The sequence below is a fragment of the Dicentrarchus labrax genome, unplaced genomic scaffold, assembly GCF_905237075.1.
Source record: "Dicentrarchus labrax unplaced genomic scaffold, dlabrax2021, whole genome shotgun sequence".
Lineage (NCBI taxonomy): Eukaryota > Metazoa > Chordata > Actinopteri > Moronidae > Dicentrarchus > Dicentrarchus labrax.
In genome coordinates this window covers 9,406,420-9,426,903 of record NW_026136703.1, presented here as the reverse complement: position 1 = coordinate 9,426,903, position 20,484 = coordinate 9,406,420, and the positions used below count along the sequence as shown (strand labels likewise).

The window sequence follows — 20,484 nt, the reverse complement described above, 5'->3', positions numbered from 1 at the left end:
AACTATGTGACCTCAACAGAAGACCTGCCCCCTGCTGTGTCATCTACACTGTCATAAATAGACAGAAAAGGAAAAGATGCTCAAACACAGAATGTACCATTGCCTTCAGTTACCCTATAGGTAAAGTGTGATGACCGTTGTCAGGTGAATTGAACCAATCACAAATTCCACATAAAAAAAAGAATATCTGACATTATTAATCAAATATTCCACATATGTCCTATAAACCACTGTGAAACAATAAATTCTATGTCGAAGACAGGCCAAGATGTAAAGGTATTACCAGGCAGGCATATGGTTGTCAAAGTCTGTTCCAAGCCATTTCATAAGTTCTCTAGGTTTACAAGCATCCCCCACCCATTTCCATCTCACTGCCTTCATGGGCGGCAAAGCCACCCTAACCTACAGACTATGCCAGAAGAATTACATCAAGTGCCACATTCCTGTCTTTTCCCCTCTAACCACAGCCCATATACTCAACCAACCTTGCAAAGTAAAAGCTTGACTTCCTTAATTTTCATGTAGCTGCCTGTGAAAAATTCCAGATGCCACATGCTTGAAGGCACTTGAGGGGAGACAACTGACCAAATTTCAGTAGTTTTATCATGCAGGATCTAATTAAAAGCAATAAACAAATGTGCATGGCTACTTCTAAATCTTATCTCGAAAAGCAAATGAACATAATAATTCATTTGTCTAGTCAGCATTTTCACATGTCTGTCACACACTGGCTATAGAAGTAATCATGCTTCAAAGGTTTCAAATAAGTAATGTGACCTTCTCCCTTACCTTCTAAGGTGGTTCCTGTGCCCAGAAGAGGATCACCCAAACCAGAAGAGTATCGAGCGCTAACAAAAAGCTCATATTCAGTGGCCGGTTGGAGGTTCTTCAGCATAGCCTGGGTATTATCCCCCTTGACAGATATCTCCTTCCTCTCACCGCCTTCAGCAGGTTTGAAGGCAATGCGGTACTGAAGGACATTTCCTGGAGCAGCCTGCCATGACAGTTTCATTGTAGATATGGTCTCATCAAACACCCGAAGGTCACGAGGAGAGCCACGGACTGGAAGCAAACAAGAATAGATCAGACGCTAATTCATACCCTCTGAACACTGACACCCAAGCTTCATATAGGTGTTAGGCACTTGCTGTTAAAAAATAACTTCCTAAGAACACCTACATCTCATGACTCACCTTCTTTGGTGGTGCCATCTACTTGCATCTCGTCTCCAATGCCGGTAGAATATTCAGCAGACACAGACACACGGTAGGTGGTAATGGGGAAAAGCTCCTGGAGAACTATGGTAGTCTCCGGTCCAATGGTTTGGGCCTCCATTACTTCACCAACACCACTCAGTGGGACATAGGACAGGCGATACCTGATCACTGAACCTAGAGCAGATTGCCAGGACACCCTGAAACTGTTCGTTGTCTCCTCTGTAACTCGTAGGTTTCGTACAGTCCCTTGCTCTGAAAAGAAAATAATGTTTTAGATATTAAATATTCTCATTTTGCTGCTTATTACAGGGTCGGATCCAAGTGAGCCTCTCTTACCTTCTAGAGTGGTCTCTTCACCAACCAAAGGGAAACTGTCTCCTTTGTCATATTGAGCAAAGACGTTGACTTCATAGGTGGTGAGGGGGAATAGGTGGGGCAGAATGGCTGTGGTGGTATCTCCAGGCACTGCCAAGGAAATGTAGTCCCCAGTGATGTCTTCAGCCTTGCGGAAACGCACCAGGTAAGACATGACAATGGCAGTAGGTGCTGTCCAGGTGGCACGGAAGCTTCTGGAGGTAATCTCTGAGAACTCCAAGTTAGTGGGTGGAAGCAGACCTGAAAATAAAAAATGACTTGTTATGAAAGTCTGTCATTAAGAGGCAGTGCACAGGCCCAAATCATATAAAAATTACAAATTGCATATACTACCACAATCATATTATACTGTAAATCTGTGAGATTTATGGGGCTACTGTAGCTATGTTTTATTCCTTTACTCTCTGTACATTGCCATGGCCATAATTACCACCTTCAATTACGGGAAGTAATGAAAAGTAAAGCGTTGCTGTAACCTTGTTAAGCCAACAAGGTTAATAAAAACTTAAGTTGCAGACCATAGAATGCTACACTCACTAAGTGGTGTGTATTTTGGGACTATAGGCTTCAGTATCAATAGGCATATTGTATGGTGTAATGTTATTCTACCACTCAGTGGAACAGTCCCAGCTCAGAGCTGGGGTGGCCTTCTGAGTCAGAATGATGGTCAAATCAAAATAGCAGTGATAAAAAATGATATGATAGAGCTCATTCAAGAAGCACGTGTGTGCTTTTGTATGTTTATTGGCAGGCTATGGTTGAGTGAGTTGATTAAATTTTGCAAGTGCCTTGCCTTACAGAATTTTAAACAGCATTATACTGCTGTCTGTTGCTTTTTCTTAATTGCACTGGCTCTTTGCCATTACTTTTACTCCTACAGGTCAGGCCAACTGACTATGGTACAGTGTCTAATGAGGACAGCTTGGGTCAACATGAAGGTACTAACACATGTAGCTAATGGCAGTCATCCAGGTCATAGTTGTTGGGTTTAGATATTCTATCCTCCTACTTACTCCTCTTTTTGATGTTGAGCAGCTCCTGTTCAATCCTCAGGCAGATGGACTGAGTCAGCTCCTTGGAAATCCTCTGGAAGGCATCAAAGTCCTCCACCTCAAAGACATGACTGTCGGATGGAGGATTAGCAATGGCCTCCAGCTCTGACCTCACTGCATCCTTCACACCAACAGCAAAGATCTCCACATCAATATTCCTCAGGTTGGTTGCCGCATCCTTAAATGAGTCTGATGACTTTCCGTCTGTGATCAGGACCATGACACGGGGTACGTTCTGTCTCGCTCCACGGGCAGGGATAAAGATCTTCTCTCTGACATAGGTCATGGCCTTGCCAGTGTTAGTGGAGCCGCCACGGTAGGGGAAGGTGCGCACAGCTTTGACAACAGCACTAATATCATGGTGGGTGTTGAGGGCAAACTCAGTGTGTGGATCACGACTGTACTGGACCAAGCTAATCTGGACCTTGTTGGGTCCAATGTCAAAGGAATTGACCAGGACCTCCAAGAAGGCACGGACTTTGGCAAAGTTTTGTAATCCAATACTGTATGAGCCGTCAACCAGTAGGACCACATCAGCCTGCACATCCACTCCCAGAGAGCACTCTTGGAAAAGACAAGGCATAATGGGTTGATTAAAGGTCTTATATGGCTTCCAAGTTGAAACAAAGTAACAAGTGAGGGACTAAATAAACTAAATACATCTACTGTAAGAATAGTCTAAAATGACACATCATGCAAATAAAGCATCTTACCTGTTGACACCTTGACAGGCTGGGTCTTTTCCATGGCCATGATGGGTTCACTGGGAGTCAGACCTTTGAGGGCATACAGGCTGATCTCATACTCAGTCTCAGGGGAAAGGTCACGGACATTGATGGATGTCTGGGTGGGCCCCATGTAGAGCTCTTGGCGTTTCATCCCAGCCAGCATGGGGATGAGGGTGACCTTGTAGCCTGTGATATCACCCGGGGAGGAATCCCATGTCACCCTCATTGACTTAGATGCAATTTCCAAGACCTGCAGGTTAGAGGCTGGCTCCACCACTGAGGAAGAATTGCAAGAAAATGTATTATTACACAGGCTTTTAAGATGCTTCTGCATCAATCAGCAATGTTGGGCTGTGAGGTAACAATAACAGCTCTTTCTATTAGGGCCATTCTGTGTCAAAACCATAGATCTCAATATAATGTAACTCATTTGATTAAGATCTTTTGACTTACTTTCCTCTCCGCTGACCAGAGAGCTGAGCTGCTCATCAACACCAGAGCACACCTCTGTGATGATCTTTTTCTGTACCTCTTGGATCATGTCAAAGTTGGGAACATTGTACACATGTTTGCTGTGGGGTGTGGAGGCCATTTCCCTTAGCTCATCCTCATCTGCTCCTTTGATACCTAAGTGGGAAAAAGTGAAGTACAACAACATCAACTTATATGTTCTTAACTTGGTGGCTGCAAGACAGATGTGGTAGACTGTTTGCAGTTTCTGAGTATTGCCTATGCTAGAAAAAACAACAGTACTTGACTTTTACGAAGTCAAATATGGATATTGCAATCAGTGGAAAATCAAATGGTTTCCAAGAACAGGCCGACTTTCACATGGGAGAGCACTATTCAACAAAATACTGAATAATAAACCATACCTAGGACAAATATTTCCACTCCAATGTTCCTAAGCCTTTTAGCATGCTCCTCCACTGGGTCCTGGGATTTTCCATCAGTGATGATCATTGCTACCTTAGGAAAAGCTTTCCTGGATCCAGCTGCCTCCGTAAAGATGTTTTGCAGGAGGTAATCTATGGCATCACCTTAAGACAGAAATGTATGTGTTTTTTCAATATTTGTCTGGCATTCTTGCATCAGAATTATTACATCATATATCATCACATTAAGCAACTTTAAGGTAATATTCAGATCAGCAGTGATTTGAATGTATGACATAAAATGGAGACTTAAAATCTAAAAACCACTTACCTGTCATTGTATTTCCCCCTTTGTATGGGAGGGAGTTGATGGCTTGGAGCAGTTCTCCTCTTCTGGTGTAACGAGTGAGGGGGAACTCTGTGCGGGTGTCTGTACTGTACTGAACCACAGCCACCCGGGTTTTGTCCTCGCCAATGTCAAAGGCCCCTGCCAGGGAGGCGATGAAACTGCGGATGTGTTTAAAGTTTTCTCTGCCCACACTCCATGACCCGTCCACCAGGAAAACCAAATCTGCTATAGCACTGACCGAACACTCTGGGAAAAGACAGCAGAGAAATAAGAGTCAGTCAGTTAAAGAATTATGTAGCATGTTTTGATTGATCCAGATTAAGAAAAGTTGAAGTGTTATTACCAGTGAATGATTGGAGTGAAAAACTTAAAATGCAGAAAAGCACATCCTTAAGTTCTCAAATTAAACCAATTTCCAAGCCAGAAATGTGCCAATAAAGGTATGGCAGCAACAGCTTGGTCTTGGAACAATATTTTTAAACTGGCCTATTTCTTCTCGATGTCTGTCTAAATAAAATAAAATCCTTGACAGTTACTTGGATGGCGCAGAGATATGCATTCTGACATCAAAGGAAATATCAGCCAGTGCCAAACAGTGGGCTGGTATAGTCATCCCAGCAGACGGAGGCAAAAATGTGGCTTTATAGACTAAACATTTAGCAGAGATTCCACCAGAAATATTCACTTTTATACTTTCAAATCCTCTGGGGCTTAAAATCATAGATGAAATTCTCTGGAACATTTAAAATGACTCTATTGAAATAACTGGCAGGGATTATGTGGATGGACATTAATCCTCATTCCCCTAGGTCTCATTGACTCTAAATTGTGTTCCTCACATCTCATAAGCCTCATTTTTAGAAGGACATCTTTTTTTCCCCCAAATTCCCTGACCTAATGTTGAAAGTTTAGTCATACAATTTGGGTGGTTGTGAAAAATTCTGAGTGCTTAACCATGAATAAGGGTTTAGGTGAATCTGGAAGTGTGGGTATAGTTTACAAAAGAATCAACGGGGGGGGCATTCATTTTCACAGATTGGTCTCATGACATGAGCAGAGACATAAGATTAAGAACTGCAATCCCTGCAACATCTTTGAACAGTTTAAGGGACAGCACTTGCCTCTAGGTTGCACAATAAATACGTCATTGCTTCACAACCCCCCTCCTGATCCATTCCACTCCTGACGCACAAGCTTCAAGCCTTCCTTTCCTTTTTTCTTGACGTGCCAACTGGTTTCAATTAAAGGAACCAATATGTGCCCTCCCAGTCACTGTCAGATCCCTGTCTGCTCACCCGCTGACAACCCCAGCAGAAGGTAAAATGTATGACTGACCAAATTATTCCATGGGAAAAAAATGTTGTAATGACAGTCATGATGGGAAAGAAATATATTTTAAAAAACTGGAAAACTGTGTGAAGGAGAAATCCTGTTCAAATTTTGGTTGACACCAGAGTAAACATACTCACTGATTGCGTCTGACTGTGGCCTCCTGACTCGTCCACTGGTGTTACTGGACTGGACTGAAACACAGGAAACACTTGGTGAGTTAGCGGTACACATTGCCTCCCCTGCCTCACTGTGGGCTTTTTCACAGCGGAAAAAGGCAAGAAAATCAACACATAATAAAAGCTGGTTTAAAGCAGGATCAAAACCACATGCACACAAACACATATCTTTATGCAGCATTAGTTATAAACAGTGAGCAGTGCAAGAGTCAGTAAACAGATGTTACTTTCCTACGTCTCATGTGGCTAGATGAAAAGATGATTGTGGATATCCATTTTTCAGTTGAAAGTTTTAAGGCATAACTTTTTTTTAAACAATCTAATTTAACCTACTATGAAATTTGTACTTACTTGTCAGTTGTCCAAAGATGGGAATGCTCTCCTCTGACCCATCAAAAGAGTTTATGGACACCGAGTAGTCCAAGTCAGGGGTCAGGTCAGTGATTGAGGTCGTAGTGTCATATGCATCAAGGGTAAAGTCTCTGACTGGTTCATCTAAGAAATTTAAAAGTAAATTAACTTTTAGGTTGCAGTGTGTGTATAAATTGTGTATGTACACACTAGCAGGTTCAACAGTACACTGTATGTGCTGACACCATACTGACCTGCATCTGATACGACTTGTATTCTGAAGCCCTCTATCCTTGAGGAGGGTCTTGTCCATGACATTTCCACTGTGTTTTCATTTAGAATTTTAAATTTCAAGGCTGAGGGGGGTTCCACTGCAAATAAGAGTTACAATACTGTTAAATCCCAACAAATATAAACATGTGTATGAATTTGGCTATATTTCTGATCAAATCAAAGTAAGGAATTTTCAATTCAGCATTCACATGATCCCAACAACAAACACTTCATGACTGAAGTGGACTTGTTCATTGTTGGGGACAGACACATAACACTGATGTCCATTTGTGAGGGTGACAAGTAAAGAACACATGACAACACTGAAAAAGTGTGAGAAGCCATTTTGGAGTAAAATGGCATTTGTTTGAGTTGCTCAACCAAGATGGCCAGCAACTCAAGCACTGGCATAAACAACATGTGCACGACATAACTCTACCAAAGTGCAAACACTGAGTGAACCATCCAACACATGCTGAGTGCAGTCATTACAACGCATGCCCCGACCACAAACTAAACTGCTTTTATGATGAAGTTGATCTCACAATTATAAAAATACAACAGTGACTTCATTCACAAGTTACCGATTATACAATGGAATCGAGGTTGCCATGTAGTTGTGGAAGTAACTCTTGAGAAAATTGAACACCATATGTTATATATACATTGTATATAAACATATTTCAAAGACGAAAAGTGGTTTGTTGTTTATTTGGTTAAAACTCTTTACACAAGTGAGTGGCACACATCCATTGCAAACCTTTTAAAAAGAATACACAATTCGTCACCGGAGACCCTTGTGTACTTTTTCATTGGCAGCATAATGCATAAGAAGGCATGAGAGAACAAAATCACACTAGACACAAAAAAGACTGTTCAGATGTCCTACTGTAACAGAGAAAGTGTGTACATTAAAATATATACAGGAAAACATATACAGTGTGACAAGACCACGCGCCTTTACACTTGACTTGATCACAGCATCATGCATAATGTACATGAGAAAGTTGTTTGGCTCAACAACTTTGATTGACTGGACGGTAATTTCCATGTACAGTTGGGACCACACAGACAGAGATGACAAACATATTTTAAAATGATATTCTTTCTTACAGCTTCTAGGCTAACAGTCGAGGAAAAGGGCAAACTTTAATTAGCAGAAGTGTGTTAACATCTAGTATGTGTCATTTACATGCATAAAAGTCACATCAAAGTATTTGAAGAGCTTTTTTTTGTTAACCATTTAAAATGTGTCATACAGTTAGTTTAAAATTGACGTCCTAGTTTCTGCATTCAGTTATGTTGTTATATAACAAATTAGCGTGCGGTGAGAAAATAAATCTTCATAGTGACACAATGAACAAAGACAGTAAGAGAAGACACAATGAATGAAATACATTTTGTGAAAAAAATCAAGATGTTAATGAAGTTAGAATAATGTAATTTGCACTGACTAGTAGTGCTAGGCCTAAATTATCCACAGCAGTACCACTGGCAGCGTACCATGATGGGGATGATCAGGTAGGTAAGTAAGGTAGGTGTGCATGCATTAGACTATGAGGCATCAGCAAAGAGCTTTGCCATGTGGGTGCATGCTAGCTGTTGAGTAAGAATGTGAGTGCCATCAGAGGCAAGAATATCATTGTAAAATACACTTTGAGGAGGAAGCCATAGCTTGGGACACACCGAATGCACAGGCAGATGACAAACAGGAGCCCACCAAATAATTAAAAACTGGGATTGGAGGATCACCAACCTGGCATATCAACTCAAGGAGTCCCGATGGACTGCGATCCCCCTGATTTCTCCGCGAGTACTCATCTCCAACACCAAATGGTAAAGCGTATGTATGGGGAAAAAATGGTGTGCGGGTGTGTGTGTAGGTGTGTAGGTGTGTAGGTGTGTAGAAGTGGGGGTGGTGGGTGGGTTTCGCGAGTAGCAAAGCGGTTGTTGGTGTATTGAAAAATACAGATAAAAAGGTTTTAGGCGGGTCTTCATTTGCATCAGCAATGCACCTGCCACTCCCATGTTTGTTGAAGATGGTATGAGCATGTCATTTGAATTTGTTACATTTTCTTTGACCATATGTCCTTCTGGTTTTAAAATATACCTGAGGAACAAAGGTGGTTTTGTCAAAATAACAATAATAATCTCTGGTATGTTATTTGGACCTTGTGGTTGCTCTTGTTATATGGATGTCTGTCCCATCAGTTCCTAATAAAGGACACCTCTGGCTCCCAGGGGCCAAAGTCTGGCTACTGTTCTGTCAGTAACCTCAGTCTCCAGCCAGCCAGCTATCCTGGCCTGAGCTACTGCCAGGAGGAGAGACCAAGAAGAGGAGGAAAGAACACCGACTCTCCCAAAGAGGCAGGACAGATGCCAAAGTAATTCCACAACATGTGCTGACATTAAACATTACTGCATATTAACTTTCCATATGTATTGCAACTCAGCGTTTTTGCGAATGCCCGCAAAGAAGCCCTAGAAAGGCTCTTTGTCTTTGTGCTGTCTGAGGATTAATTTGCTATTCTCGTATTTCATCTTTCCATTCCGTTAGTGGAGATATGTGAGAGTAGACGGTAGACTCCTCTCCCCCCGCCAGAGAGCTTTCAAAGGGGAAAAAATCAGAGGGTTTCCATACCATATTTCCGTATTTGCCATTATTTTGGACTGAAATGTTTGCATATGAAATTACATGTCAGTTTCTGTCAAAATGACTGACAGGTTGTTAACAGTCTATGACATATTACTATTGTGACATGTACAGCCAAATATTTTAACAGCTACAAAAAAAAAGTAATATATACTCACAAAATCAGAGTTAGGATGTAAAGTCATTCAAACGTGTCACTTAAGCAACTTTTCAAGCACTTTCAATTTATTACACTTCCTACCAACACAATTGCAGTACTGCCTCTATAATGCAACACTGTTCTGAATGAATACTTTCACTTTTGTTACCTTTTACATGTTTTTAATGTTGAATGCAGTTTAAACTTTTTGATGTATTTCAAATGATTGGGCTCACCTTCCACTATTGTACTATTATGTTGTTTCACAAGTAATTTAATGACTTAGAACGCTGTACTTACTGTTGAAGACACACACTAAAAAAACTCTGCAGAGAGATTTACACAGGTTTACAAGATTAAATTACAACGTTGGCATAATCATAATAACTTCAAAATATATGATCTAGCATTTCAATGCCTAATTACCAAGGACATGGCAATGGTCCAAATGTTGCTTTGGAAAAAGTGCAGAGGTTTGCTGTCATAAAATCGAAACAGCAACAGTTCTGCTAAAACATTTGGGGGGAAACATTTAGCCATAAAATTACTTTTGTTCTACTCTGTGCCCCGTTGTTTAATGCATTTAATTAGAAATTGGAAATGAAATAAACGTTAGTGTGCTCAGTTTCTTATATTTGCCAAATCTGAATGAGAAAATTGCTCCTGAATTATTGGTTTAAACCATCTAAATTACAGTCTAAATAAAAGAAAATTAGATCTCGATTTGGACTTTACATCAAAGCCTATAATGAGTCCTGACAGATAAATCTGACAGAATACGCTACAAACGAGGGATAAAAGCATGAACATCATCAAGGAATCAGTCAGCAGTCCAAGAGCCACATAGTCAAAAAGCATACACATGAAATAAGAATAACTTTATTCAGTTTATCAATACAGTGAGTTCACTGTCTATGTGATGACATTAAAGTAAAAGACTAATCCCTGTAACATAGATAAGTGAAAGAAGAGAAGCAGGAGGTAGAGACAGAGTGGGATAGTGTATGTAAGTGGACGGAGGCCAGTTGGTTTTATTTACCTTGAGCATCTATGGAGGATAACAGGGCTGCAACAAAGGCAGCTGTGGCCAGAGACAGCCCTATCTTCATGTTTGGCCCTTGAGGGTCAGCAGTGCATCAACCAGTCTGAGGACAAAGAGAGAAAATATGTTGAAGCTGCAGATCTAAGACACAGCTCACTTTGTCTGTGTAGTGGGACTATAAGCACCACATGCAGGGGATAAATGTCTGATTTACTGCTGTGTCAGCATGGCCGTTTTAGACTGAAGAATGTCCAGTCTGACTTTCACTAAAAGTACATAATGTACTTAATATTGATAGCAGTTATTATTTAATCATTACTTTTCATAATGACTAAAACTATAAAATCCATCTAGACGTCCTTACACAACAAGAGCCACACCTTGCTACCTCCAGCTGACGCCCGCACCCTGGGGTGATTAATACTGAGTGATATACTGTAGGTATTTATATAATGGGGTGCTGGAAAAAAAAACATGTAACCACATATTGTTTGATCCTCATATGCATAAAGTAGAAATCCATTACCCTCTAGCTGTCCTGATCATTTTGGTGGCTCACTATGCAGCTCACTACATACAGTACAGTCTTACTTATGGCTCTCATTCACTTTAGTCCCACAGGGACCTTATAAGGTCACCAAAACTCAGTCTGTGATATCATATGGTACATAAAGGTATTTTTTAGGTATTTGATTGTATAATGTATGACTTGATTGCAGTCCCTTTTGTACAAAGTAAATATTTTTGTATGTTTGAAACTGCCTCTGTAACTCATGTCCTTGGCTCTGACTAAATCTATTTCTTTATGAATGGGTTAGAATCAATCAGCCCACAGCAGTCAGTCAAAGACTATGGATCTTATATGGACTCTCCTTATATCACAAGCGGACTTAAATAGATTGTTTCTATGTAATCATTAGTTCATCTGAAATTGAATAATCTCATGCGATGTGGTAACAGTTTTTTCCTGAAGGATAAGTAGACCACATCCACACAATACAGTCTGAGCTCTTTACCGCAGGCTGCGCGCCCCGCCTGGTGCACAGGCACGAAAACTGCAGCTGCAGGGGCTGAAATTACTGTTGGCCCCTCGGACGCAATTGGAGCTCATCTAATTAAAATTAGGCTACTAAACTACACATTGAGCACAATATCTATGCCTGCCTTGCAACTAAAACACTTATGATGGTTTGCAAACAAATGGCTTGCCGTTGCATTTTCATTCAGTTCAGTTCAATGGAGTGATTGAGCGTCTAATCTACAAAATGTAATTTATCTTTTTTAAAAACTGTTAAAAAAGTTATGTTGTAAGGAGAGTTCATGTTTTTTTTTTAATGCATCTGACTGATCAAACTTTTGCAAAACGCACTAAAGTACAAAACTGCGACAAAAATGACGATATTCTCTAATTTATTGAAATATAAATGAGTTATTTATTTTGAAAAAAAAATCTAAAATGGCAAAATAAGTCATTTATAAATAAATAAAAGTTGGTCTACTCACTTATTCAGCCCTTCAAAAAAAATGAACCGACCAAGTGTCAGAGCAGCCTGCTTGAAGCCTCCCCCTCTGGAAAGTAAGAGCAAATTTCAGGAGCTGCGGCTGGACCCCTCTCTCCTCTCTCTGGCTACTGGAAGCTCCGCCAGCAGATGTCCAAGAAGGAAAAGCCTCTTTCCAAGTGGGAAGAATCTTTCCACCATCGGCTACTTAACAGGGGGGGCAGTTCCTAACTCTCAGTTTACCATCATATGGGCTTCTTACGAAACTGCATGTCGGTTGATGTATGTCCCCCGCTAAGACCGATCCACTGTTTGGAAATGACATTTTTCCCTGCATTCCTTTGGTCTGGTGATTTAATGAGTTTCCAGTGCCAGTGTGACGTTACAGCGGGGTCACTGTTGGCCAGACAGCACTGGGGAGGGAAGTGTTTCATATGCGCAACCAGGAACCTCATCCAGTTTGTTTACTCACATGTAAACTGATATCAAAGTTGACGTTTTCGTTTTATAAACAGAGAACTGCTGACTCTTGGTTACAGACCCTGGCTGCTCCACACAGTGCGTTCAAGAAGTTTAACCACGTTAGGCCCTTTATTTTTTGCCCTTTATATTTTATTTTTGCTGGGAAAAGAGATTTCAGTCTACCCTGCTGCTGACTGCCACTATGAGATACTTAACTGATTGGTTTATGGTGCCCCCTAGTGCTCAAACCAGAGACCTACACTACATACAAATTTGGATTGATGAGGGGAAAGTCAATCCAGTCCCCTGCTAAACTCAGATTCTGGATGAAGAACAATATAATATAATAATAACAATAATAACTCAATATGAGTCCTAATGTCAAAATGTACCAAATATCTAATATTAAATCAAGTGACACAATTCAATGAGATAGATACATTTTTATTATTATTTGCAGCTCATGATTTGTACAATCAATAAATATTCATTTCAAACATTAAAAATACTGATATTATTGATAGGACAAATAATTTCCCAGATTACCAATCTGCACAACAGAGTTGATGAATTGCACACAGCATGTGCATGCTTGTTTCATCAGATGATAAATCCCAATTTGCCAATCCCCTGTGTCACTGTGGCTTCTTGGGCATTGCAGCACTAAACAGCTCATACACAACATACCCACTCCCTGTGAAGAGACAAGAATTACAGATTGTGACGATACAACACAAACTAATTATCCTGACTTCAAACAAGCCTTGATGAGGCATTGTTAAATTACAGTCATTTTACTTTCAAAGCAAGTTTCAGCAACAACACTGGGGTCAAGTCACTGGAATGAAATGTGTTTTTATCCAAAAGACAGACTGAGACATCTGGAGTGAGCCTGACTCATCAAATCTGAGACAAATGCTGACATACCAAACACAGTTAGAGCCATTGTGGTTCTGTAGAGCACAGCATCCTTTGACCCGCCCTTCAGATGGATAGGAATACCGTCGTCCTCCTGGCCAAAGAGCAAACAATGAAGTTATAAAAATAGTTATCTTAAAATAGACATCCCTACTTCAAACGTACCTGAAGGACTTTTAACTTCACGTGTTTCTGTTTCTAGGGAATTCAATATATTTTTGTAGCGCTCATCTTTGGTTAACCACCATAGCAATTAAGTGGTGGCGTACAATACACTACGCAATGAAGCAGTGCTTGCTCTGGCATTTAGAAGCGAGGGTAGGCCATTTGTCAACTATGGCTACAGTAATTTCTAGCGCTATGCAAGGATCAGCAAAGCCTGCCACATTGGAACGTTGATTATGTAATGGATTATTAATTAGAAGCTTGCAAGTGTAATTAGTATAACTCCAGCCTCAGCTACAGTTGAAGGTCATTTAAACATTATAGGGTGGAAATCCACTGATACTTATCTGTGCGGCTACAAATTAGATTCTGTCTCCAGAACCTGGGAATAAAGGAGACACTTTAACATTATCTTTAACAGCATAAAAAGATCTGATTCTTTGTCTCACTCTTAACACTGACAAATGAAAACAAAGTGTATATAAGACTACTCCCGTGGCTTCTGAAACACTGTTACACACATCAGATGGGATACTGATGGGATCATACGTTTCACAGACGTCATCCTATTCCTCAAAGAGGTTAATCCTACCTGAAACAGTTTTTGTTTGTCCTTCACAGTGTTATCAATCTGTCTGCGGGCACTGCTGGTGATGGTCCGCCTGGAAAGCTGCTGAAGTCTCTGGTGGTACAAACACTTGATTGAGGATTTTATACTTATAAACTTTATAATGTATGTGTGAAAAACAGGGGTAAAACGGTGTAAAGAACTCATTTAAACTGAAACAGTATGAGAAAGTGAACTGACACAAAATACACCAAGTGACACAAAGTTGGCAAAGTTTCAATGACCGTTTAGCAAGCGGACTCAACTAGTGATGGGGGAAAGTACTGTTTCTGTATCACTGAACCACTTTGAAGCAAGTGTGCTAAAAACTGCTGCTTCTTTCAGAGCGTTTGATAGTGGCAGTGGTGACACCTGCTGGCCAAACCTACGTATTACATTTAAATGCAAGACTGAAAGTCAAAACAGAGGTCAACTCACTGCTGTCATGTAATCTAAGTAGTTCAAGTGGTACTATAATCACTCAATGCATTTATGTTAAACATAATTGAACGGTAGTTATTGGTTTGGCAAAAGGGTTTAAGTTGCTTGATTTAGCAAAAAAAAACCGTGGATGGATCCCCTTCTATTCGAGCCTGTATGTTGATTTAGGACTGACCTCACCTGAAACCTCAAACTTAACCTGGTTTTTTTTTTCTACTGGTGATCAGGTCTTTCTTGCTAAATTGAAGCGAAGCCATCGATACACGTTTTAAATACCTTGTCGAGTATTCACTTCGTTAACCAACTTCAACCTGACTGGCGTTAATAGTCGACTTGTTGCTCAACAGAGCAGGTAGCTGGCGTCCTGTCAAACACTATGTTTAAGTCATAAACAGGCAATAACAACAGCAATGAGCGACAATAATATCTGTCCTGAATTAAATAACTAACATTATTATTTGCCCTCAACTGCTAGCTTGGTAGCTAAGTTGCGTTTGAAAAGTTTAGCTAGGGACTGTTACTCGTTATTTAGGACTTTATGTATAATAACCAACCAATAAGGCTTTAATGGCAAAACTGTATTGTCTGATAGTCATTACAACAGATTAAACTTCTCTCTTACCATGAGTTGTCTGTACATTTTGGCAAACTTCTGTTATGTCTAGCTAGGAGGTAAAGTCACAGCACAAGGACGGACACCGCGAGTCTGACTTCCCACAATCCCTTTGGGCCTGTCACATCCGGTCGCGTGAGCTTGTTATTATTAATAATAATAATAATAATTATAAAGATTATGAGGTGGTAAACATTAATAATAAAGTAGTGGCTGTGATATGGTAGCAGTCAGAGTAGAGATTTGCAATAACACATAATGACACCAATACATTCACCAAGTTGTTTAATTGGACCCTAAAAACTTTATAAAACCCAGGAATTTCAAATTTAACCAATATGCTCATTATTAATAGATCAAGAAAGCAATATTGTAACAGAAGTGAAACAAGGGGAAACAAATGTGACACTTTTAAAGTGCATATCATTTGGTCAACATTGAAGAACGTAAAAGAACTTATTACGCAGGCCAAACTGAACTGTAAAAACAAGACAGACTTTTTGTGCTCTAATCAACCTTAGTCTTATAATAGAATACTTGATATAGTGGCGTAGGGTTATGTTTCTATTACGAAGCATTATATATGAAAAAGATGCCTCGTGACTGGCTCAATCTCTTTATACAACCAATCACAGTGGAGGGTAGAAAACCACACTTTTGGTAGAACTCTGAGTATTCTATGACTCTTCAAGGTTAAAACACTGCTTGTTAAACATCAATGCTTACCATGATAAACAGCACACGAGCAATGATTATCACATACTATATTCAAGGTAATCTCAAAAACCACAGAGGTATGTCATGAAATATAATGGTACATTCATCAGCAGGACATATTACAGTACATAATATGGACATAAACTTGCATTACAAATACATACATCCTTCAATAATTAAGCCATTCGCAAAGCACTGCTAAAATAAAACAGATACTTCGATATTGTATAGATAAATAAAAGATAAAAACTTTCTTCTGAAGACAGGAAACGACATTCTTAGCAGCTGACTCGAAGCTGTATGCACACAAGACACAGACTGTAGCATTCTTCTTCCTACACATAAACACAGCTTTTGATGAAAACACATGACAGACAATTACAGAGACCAGTGTATCACGCTAAAAATCAAACAAGCAGTCCAGAGCGAACCTTTTAGGGCCACCCATGCATGCAGAGGCAGGAAAACGCGATACGGTTTAGTTTGGAATATCTGCACTGTTGCTGCGGGTGTCATATTTGTGGTGGATGATGAGCAGAACCACACCCAGGAAGAAGCAGATGGAGCCCACGGTGATGTAGGCAATGCCAAGGAAGGGGTTCTTGCCTCCCATCCAGGAGATGGTGCTCAGGATCATCCGCTTGCGACCATCAAAGCTGAGCACAGGGTAATCTGATTACAAATGGTTAAAGACAAACGACTGGAGCTTCTGGATGGAGAGAAAAAGTACATTTGACGACAGCCTACACATCAACTTTTAATATAGATATATCTACTGCACTAAGAAAAGGGAAAGTGCTGAGAGAGGAACAAAAGATATTTTCACTGAAAGTCAGTTAGCAATGAATTTAACTATCATCCAATCATTGTTTAGGTACATTATTTGCTTTTAAATGGTCAACAATGTCACACTAGTTCTGTAGAGTTACACTAGTTTTAGTACAACTATTTTTATTACCTGCTGGTTTTAGGGCCTTGTAAGATGTGTCTGGACATGACTCGTAAGAAATAGTAATCTTAAACTAGTAATCTTATCCTGTGAAGCTTTATATAAGGAAATAAAAATCATACTTGCCAACCCAACAGCCTAAGGCTAACTCTAGTTTTGACTGTGCAGTAGAGTTTCTGGCTACAATTCAAAGGATACTGTAAGTGATCTCCAACACGTATTTTCCACTGGGCAGAGTGGGAGTCGTGTTGGACTTCTTCTGGATGATCCGATAGAGCTTGCGAAAGGTGGGCAACGCAGCCGTGCGCATCCACACGATGAAGTCCTCGTTGATAAAGCCGTTGTTGTCAGGATCTGAAGGGTCCAACTCATACACTGGCTTCCTCCAGTTCACCGGCTTATTTGTGCCTGAAAAACAAGACAAAACAAGCTAGACATTGCAACATAAATGTTTGTTAAGTTTAATAAATCCTGTGCAGGGTTTGCTAAAATCACCTTGGAAAGCTGCAGTGAGGTTTTCACCAGGATTCCTGAACTTCACATGCTTGTCTGTCCACCAGGCAATGCCCTTCTTTACCAGAGGAATTGTATTTCTAGTGTTATTGGAATCAATATGATACAGCTCCAGAGTGTCTGAAAATAAAGAAACATTCAATTCAATATTGTTGCATTGAGTAAATATTAGTGTTTTAGTAGGAGTTTAAATTATCAGATAAAACTTGAACCCATGTATAGCAATGATCCTTACACTGCTGAAGAAAAATATAAAGTGGTTCTTTATGTCTCACTTACCATTGAAAAGGCTGTTAGCTATGGCCCCACATGGAGCGATGGGCAGTCCATCACTTGTGCGGTACGGTTCGCATTCCTTGCTGGGGTTCTGTAAAAAGCAACCAGTATTAACTTGCTACAAAAGGCATTTATTGAAATCTCTGCATGTTATAACATTTCCAAGATTATACCTTCAAAGCAGACTGGTCACCATTCAGTTGGCTGTCATCCCTGGACTTTACATAGCGTCTGTGGTTCTGATAGAAGTTGGATAAGCCGTAGTACATGAAGACATTGCTCTGCAGGGGAGGAGAGATCGTGTTATAGACAGAGTATCAGTAAAGGTAAGGAAGTACTTCAGTAAGGTGACACTTCCTCGTTCTTTGGATAATCAGCTCTTAGTTTACCATACACAGAACTTAATTTGCATGCATCAGATGAAGGTTTGTTCTTGTTCTCAGATGAGGTGGATGTCATTTTACACCAGTTGGACTTTAGTTGACACTAAAAATTGCATTATGCTAAATTATAGCCCAAATCTAAGCTTTGCCTTGTGACACTGGTTTGGTTCCGGAAACTGGCTGAGAGGCTTTTAAAAGAAATCAATAAAAGCCTTCTGAAAGATGCTGGGCTAAAGATTTGCAGGCTAGAATGATCGATGATAATGACGGCTCCAAACAAACCTCGACTGTCTTTGGACTTAAAATAGATCTTAATGGACATCACGTGCGAGGAGGGTAGTTATTTGTCTTTTATTGCACTTCAAGCAACGCTTTCAGTTCAGTTCAAGGCATATATTATTCATAGGGTCGGCATACTGTAAGCTGGTGCTCACCTCAAATGGCTGCTCCAATGTGAAGTTCATAGAGCAGACACATGGTGTTGTGCTGTTCCAGCTGAAGTTCTTGGCACAGCTGTAGCATGGATTGGAAATGTCGACACCAGTGTAATCAATCTGAAAATTAGGAGCCGATTAGTTACAAAATTGCAGAATTGAACATATTTGATGCACATAGACAAACTAAATGCATACTTATACATTCAAACTTAGTGGGCACTTTAATCAGTAAAAATAGACAAAAATAATTCAGTCTAATGCAACAGACCTGCAATAAATTCCACTTTTATTAAGGCTTTTGTTTAAACTGTCTTTAAGAGGTGTTGGTTTAACTTAAAAGGTCATTTCGGAGGCTGTAGATTTTTCTAATATGTTGGTTAACCTATTGGTCAAAGTGGGATGTTACAATAAAAGGGGTTTCTAATATTTTGTATACACTCACTGATATAGATGGGATGTTATACTGAGAAGTGTTTCTGAAATGTTAACACAATATAGAGGCGTTTATAACATTTTTATATAAATGTGTGGACAAAATACTTGAAACCCTCATTATACTTCAATATAATTAAATAAGACCACTAACACCAGCTTCCAAATCGCCATAAAGTTCAATCAACACCTTTAAAAAACGAGCAATAACTGAATATTATTATTATATTATTAGTTTTAGCGAGTTAGTTGCTAGCAACTTAATAAACTGACAGCTGAGTGTATACGGTCATTTCAATGAGCTTAACTTTATTCAGAAATATAGCAAACTGCGGGTGTGTGGTTGTTTGTGGTAACACAACAGGTTTACAAGTCAACCAGGTTACAGTTAAGTTAGTACATGGCTTGCTGTCGCCTCTTAGTTAACAGTTAACAACAGTAACCACGGTTGAAAGGGACTGAGTAGAAAAACCTAGTCGAAGCTAGTGGGTGTAAAGTTAGCAAGCATTAGCTAACAGCTGTCAGAAGACCGTACCTCGAACTCTTTGATGTTGTTAGACGAGACGTACAGGCCGATGCCGATGGGGATGAAGATGAGACCGATAACGAAAAAAGCAGGCAGCACGGTGCCTGCCGTCAGGATGGGCTGCCAGGCTGGTAGTCTCTGCTGCTTGAACGCTGTGTTGTCGGGCTTTTTACTTTTCACAACCCCTGCGGCTCCGTGACTCGAAGCACCCGAGTGGTGTCCGTCCTCTTCCTTAGCGTTGTAGCTTGTCGCCATCATGGCTGCAATCCGCTTCGAGCTAAAATAATCTACCGTAGTTGACAGGCGACAGTTCCTACTTAATCCCACACGGTAAACAAGAGACAAACACTGTGCAACGTGTAAAAGTGTCTAAGGAGTGACATTTACCCTTTTTCTAATCCAAATATCCACTCATTGTAGTATTGATGTTGATCTGTCTTGTTAATCTCACCCGAGGAAGAAGCCGGAAGCTTCTGAGCCAATAGGATAATGATACGTAGTTGTTACATCATGGCAGAAAATGAACACGCCCCTTTCTCGCGTTGTTTGTTTTGGACAAACATCTGATGCTAAATGTAAAGATCTGTGTTAGTAACACCGGTTAAAAATGGAAGTATGGAAGCAAAAAAGACATTTTGACAACTGGAAACCCAATTAGTAATCTTATTTACAGCATTCAGTTTGAGAACCATATGCCTAACAGAAGTTACATCAGGTAATTTCAAATCATGCAAGTATAAAACTTGATTTAACATGACTATGTATATATTATTGTATTTTGTTTTACAAATTCAGACAGAAAATTCAGTTAAAAAAATAAAGTGAAATTCAGTCAGGCACCAAAATTTAAGATTTCAAACTTCAACATTTGGACTACCAAGGTTAATCAACTGAGCCTGAATGAAAATGATCAAACCATTGTCATATAATCGAGGACAGAGAAGATAAAATAAGAGACTGGAAACAAACAAAACATAGGGGTAA

At 39.9% G+C, this 20,484-nt stretch overlaps 3 protein-coding genes across 6 annotated transcripts in view; all 3 read right to left on the bottom strand.

The window, feature by feature from the left end:
- The window catches only part of col12a1a (collagen, type XII, alpha 1a), a 55,888-nt gene extending 43,513 nt beyond the window's left edge, over window positions 1-12,375 (bottom strand). For 2 of the 4 annotated variants that reach the window (XM_051390693.1, XM_051390701.1), the window contains exons 1-13: window positions 12,066-12,373; window positions 10,560-10,665; window positions 6,710-6,826; window positions 6,456-6,599; window positions 6,066-6,119; window positions 4,579-4,842; window positions 4,248-4,412; window positions 3,826-3,999; window positions 3,358-3,648; window positions 2,606-3,208; window positions 1,554-1,832; window positions 1,194-1,469; window positions 790-1,062 (exon numbers count right to left, since the gene is read on the bottom strand). In XM_051390693.1, the coding sequence (XP_051246653.1) occupies window positions 790-1,062; window positions 1,194-1,469; window positions 1,554-1,832; window positions 2,606-3,208; window positions 3,358-3,648; window positions 3,826-3,999; window positions 4,248-4,412; window positions 4,579-4,842; window positions 6,066-6,119; window positions 6,456-6,599; window positions 6,710-6,826; window positions 10,560-10,629 (2,710 nt within the window). In that variant the 5' untranslated portion in view covers window positions 10,630-10,665; window positions 12,066-12,373. Of the gene's footprint in view, window positions 1-789; window positions 1,063-1,193; window positions 1,470-1,553; window positions 1,833-2,605; window positions 3,209-3,357; window positions 3,649-3,825; window positions 4,000-4,247; window positions 4,413-4,578; window positions 4,843-6,065; window positions 6,120-6,455; window positions 6,600-6,709; window positions 6,827-10,559; window positions 10,666-12,065 lie in introns of all 4 variants that reach the window. The other 2 variants (XM_051390707.1, XM_051390716.1) reach the window with 2 other exon arrangements.
- A 576-nt stretch (window positions 12,376-12,951) lies between these two features.
- LOC127358104 (cytochrome c oxidase subunit 7A2, mitochondrial) lies at window positions 12,952-15,418 on the bottom strand. Its single transcript, XM_051391010.1, has 4 exons — window positions 15,277-15,418; window positions 14,199-14,288; window positions 13,451-13,535; window positions 12,952-13,217 (listed from the first exon to the last, which is right to left on the bottom strand). Exons 1-4 carry the CDS (start codon window positions 15,292-15,294, stop codon window positions 13,159-13,161), a joined length of 252 nt encoding a protein of 83 aa, XP_051246970.1. The 5' UTR covers window positions 15,295-15,418; the 3' UTR covers window positions 12,952-13,158.
- A 117-nt stretch (window positions 15,419-15,535) lies between these two features.
- Window positions 15,536-19,973, bottom strand: LOC127358074 (cell cycle control protein 50A). Its single transcript, XM_051390970.1, has 8 exons — window positions 19,888-19,973; window positions 19,510-19,787; window positions 18,540-18,659; window positions 17,896-18,003; window positions 17,726-17,813; window positions 17,429-17,566; window positions 17,132-17,341; window positions 15,536-16,656 (listed from the first exon to the last, which is right to left on the bottom strand). Exons 2-8 carry the CDS (start codon window positions 19,756-19,758, stop codon window positions 16,463-16,465), a joined length of 1,107 nt encoding a protein of 368 aa, XP_051246930.1. The 5' UTR covers window positions 19,759-19,787; window positions 19,888-19,973; the 3' UTR covers window positions 15,536-16,462.
- Window positions 19,974-20,484: the final 511 nt, after the last annotated feature.

Excerpts from the sequence above, each read along its gene's own strand:
- LOC127358074 (XM_051390970.1), bottom strand. The coding sequence starts at position 19,758 with ATGATGGCGACAAGCTACAACGCTAAGGAAGAGGACGGACACCACTCG. Across the intron at positions 18,004-18,539 it reads CATTGGAGCAGCCATTTGAG|AGCAATGTCTTCATGTACTA; the intron begins GTGAGCACCAGC and ends CCTCCCCTGCAG. Across the intron at positions 17,342-17,428 it reads CCTCACTGCAGCTTTCCAAG|GCACAAATAAGCCGGTGAAC; the intron begins GTGATTTTAGCA and ends CTTGTTTTTCAG.
- LOC127358104 (XM_051391010.1), bottom strand. Across the intron at positions 13,536-14,198 it reads ACAAACAAAAACTGTTTCAG|GAGGACGACGGTATTCCTAT; the intron begins GTAGGATTAACC and ends CTCTTTGGCCAG. Across the intron at positions 13,218-13,450 it reads AATGGCTCTAACTGTGTTTG|GGAGTGGGTATGTTGTGTAT; the intron begins GTATGTCAGCAT and ends GTCTCTTCACAG.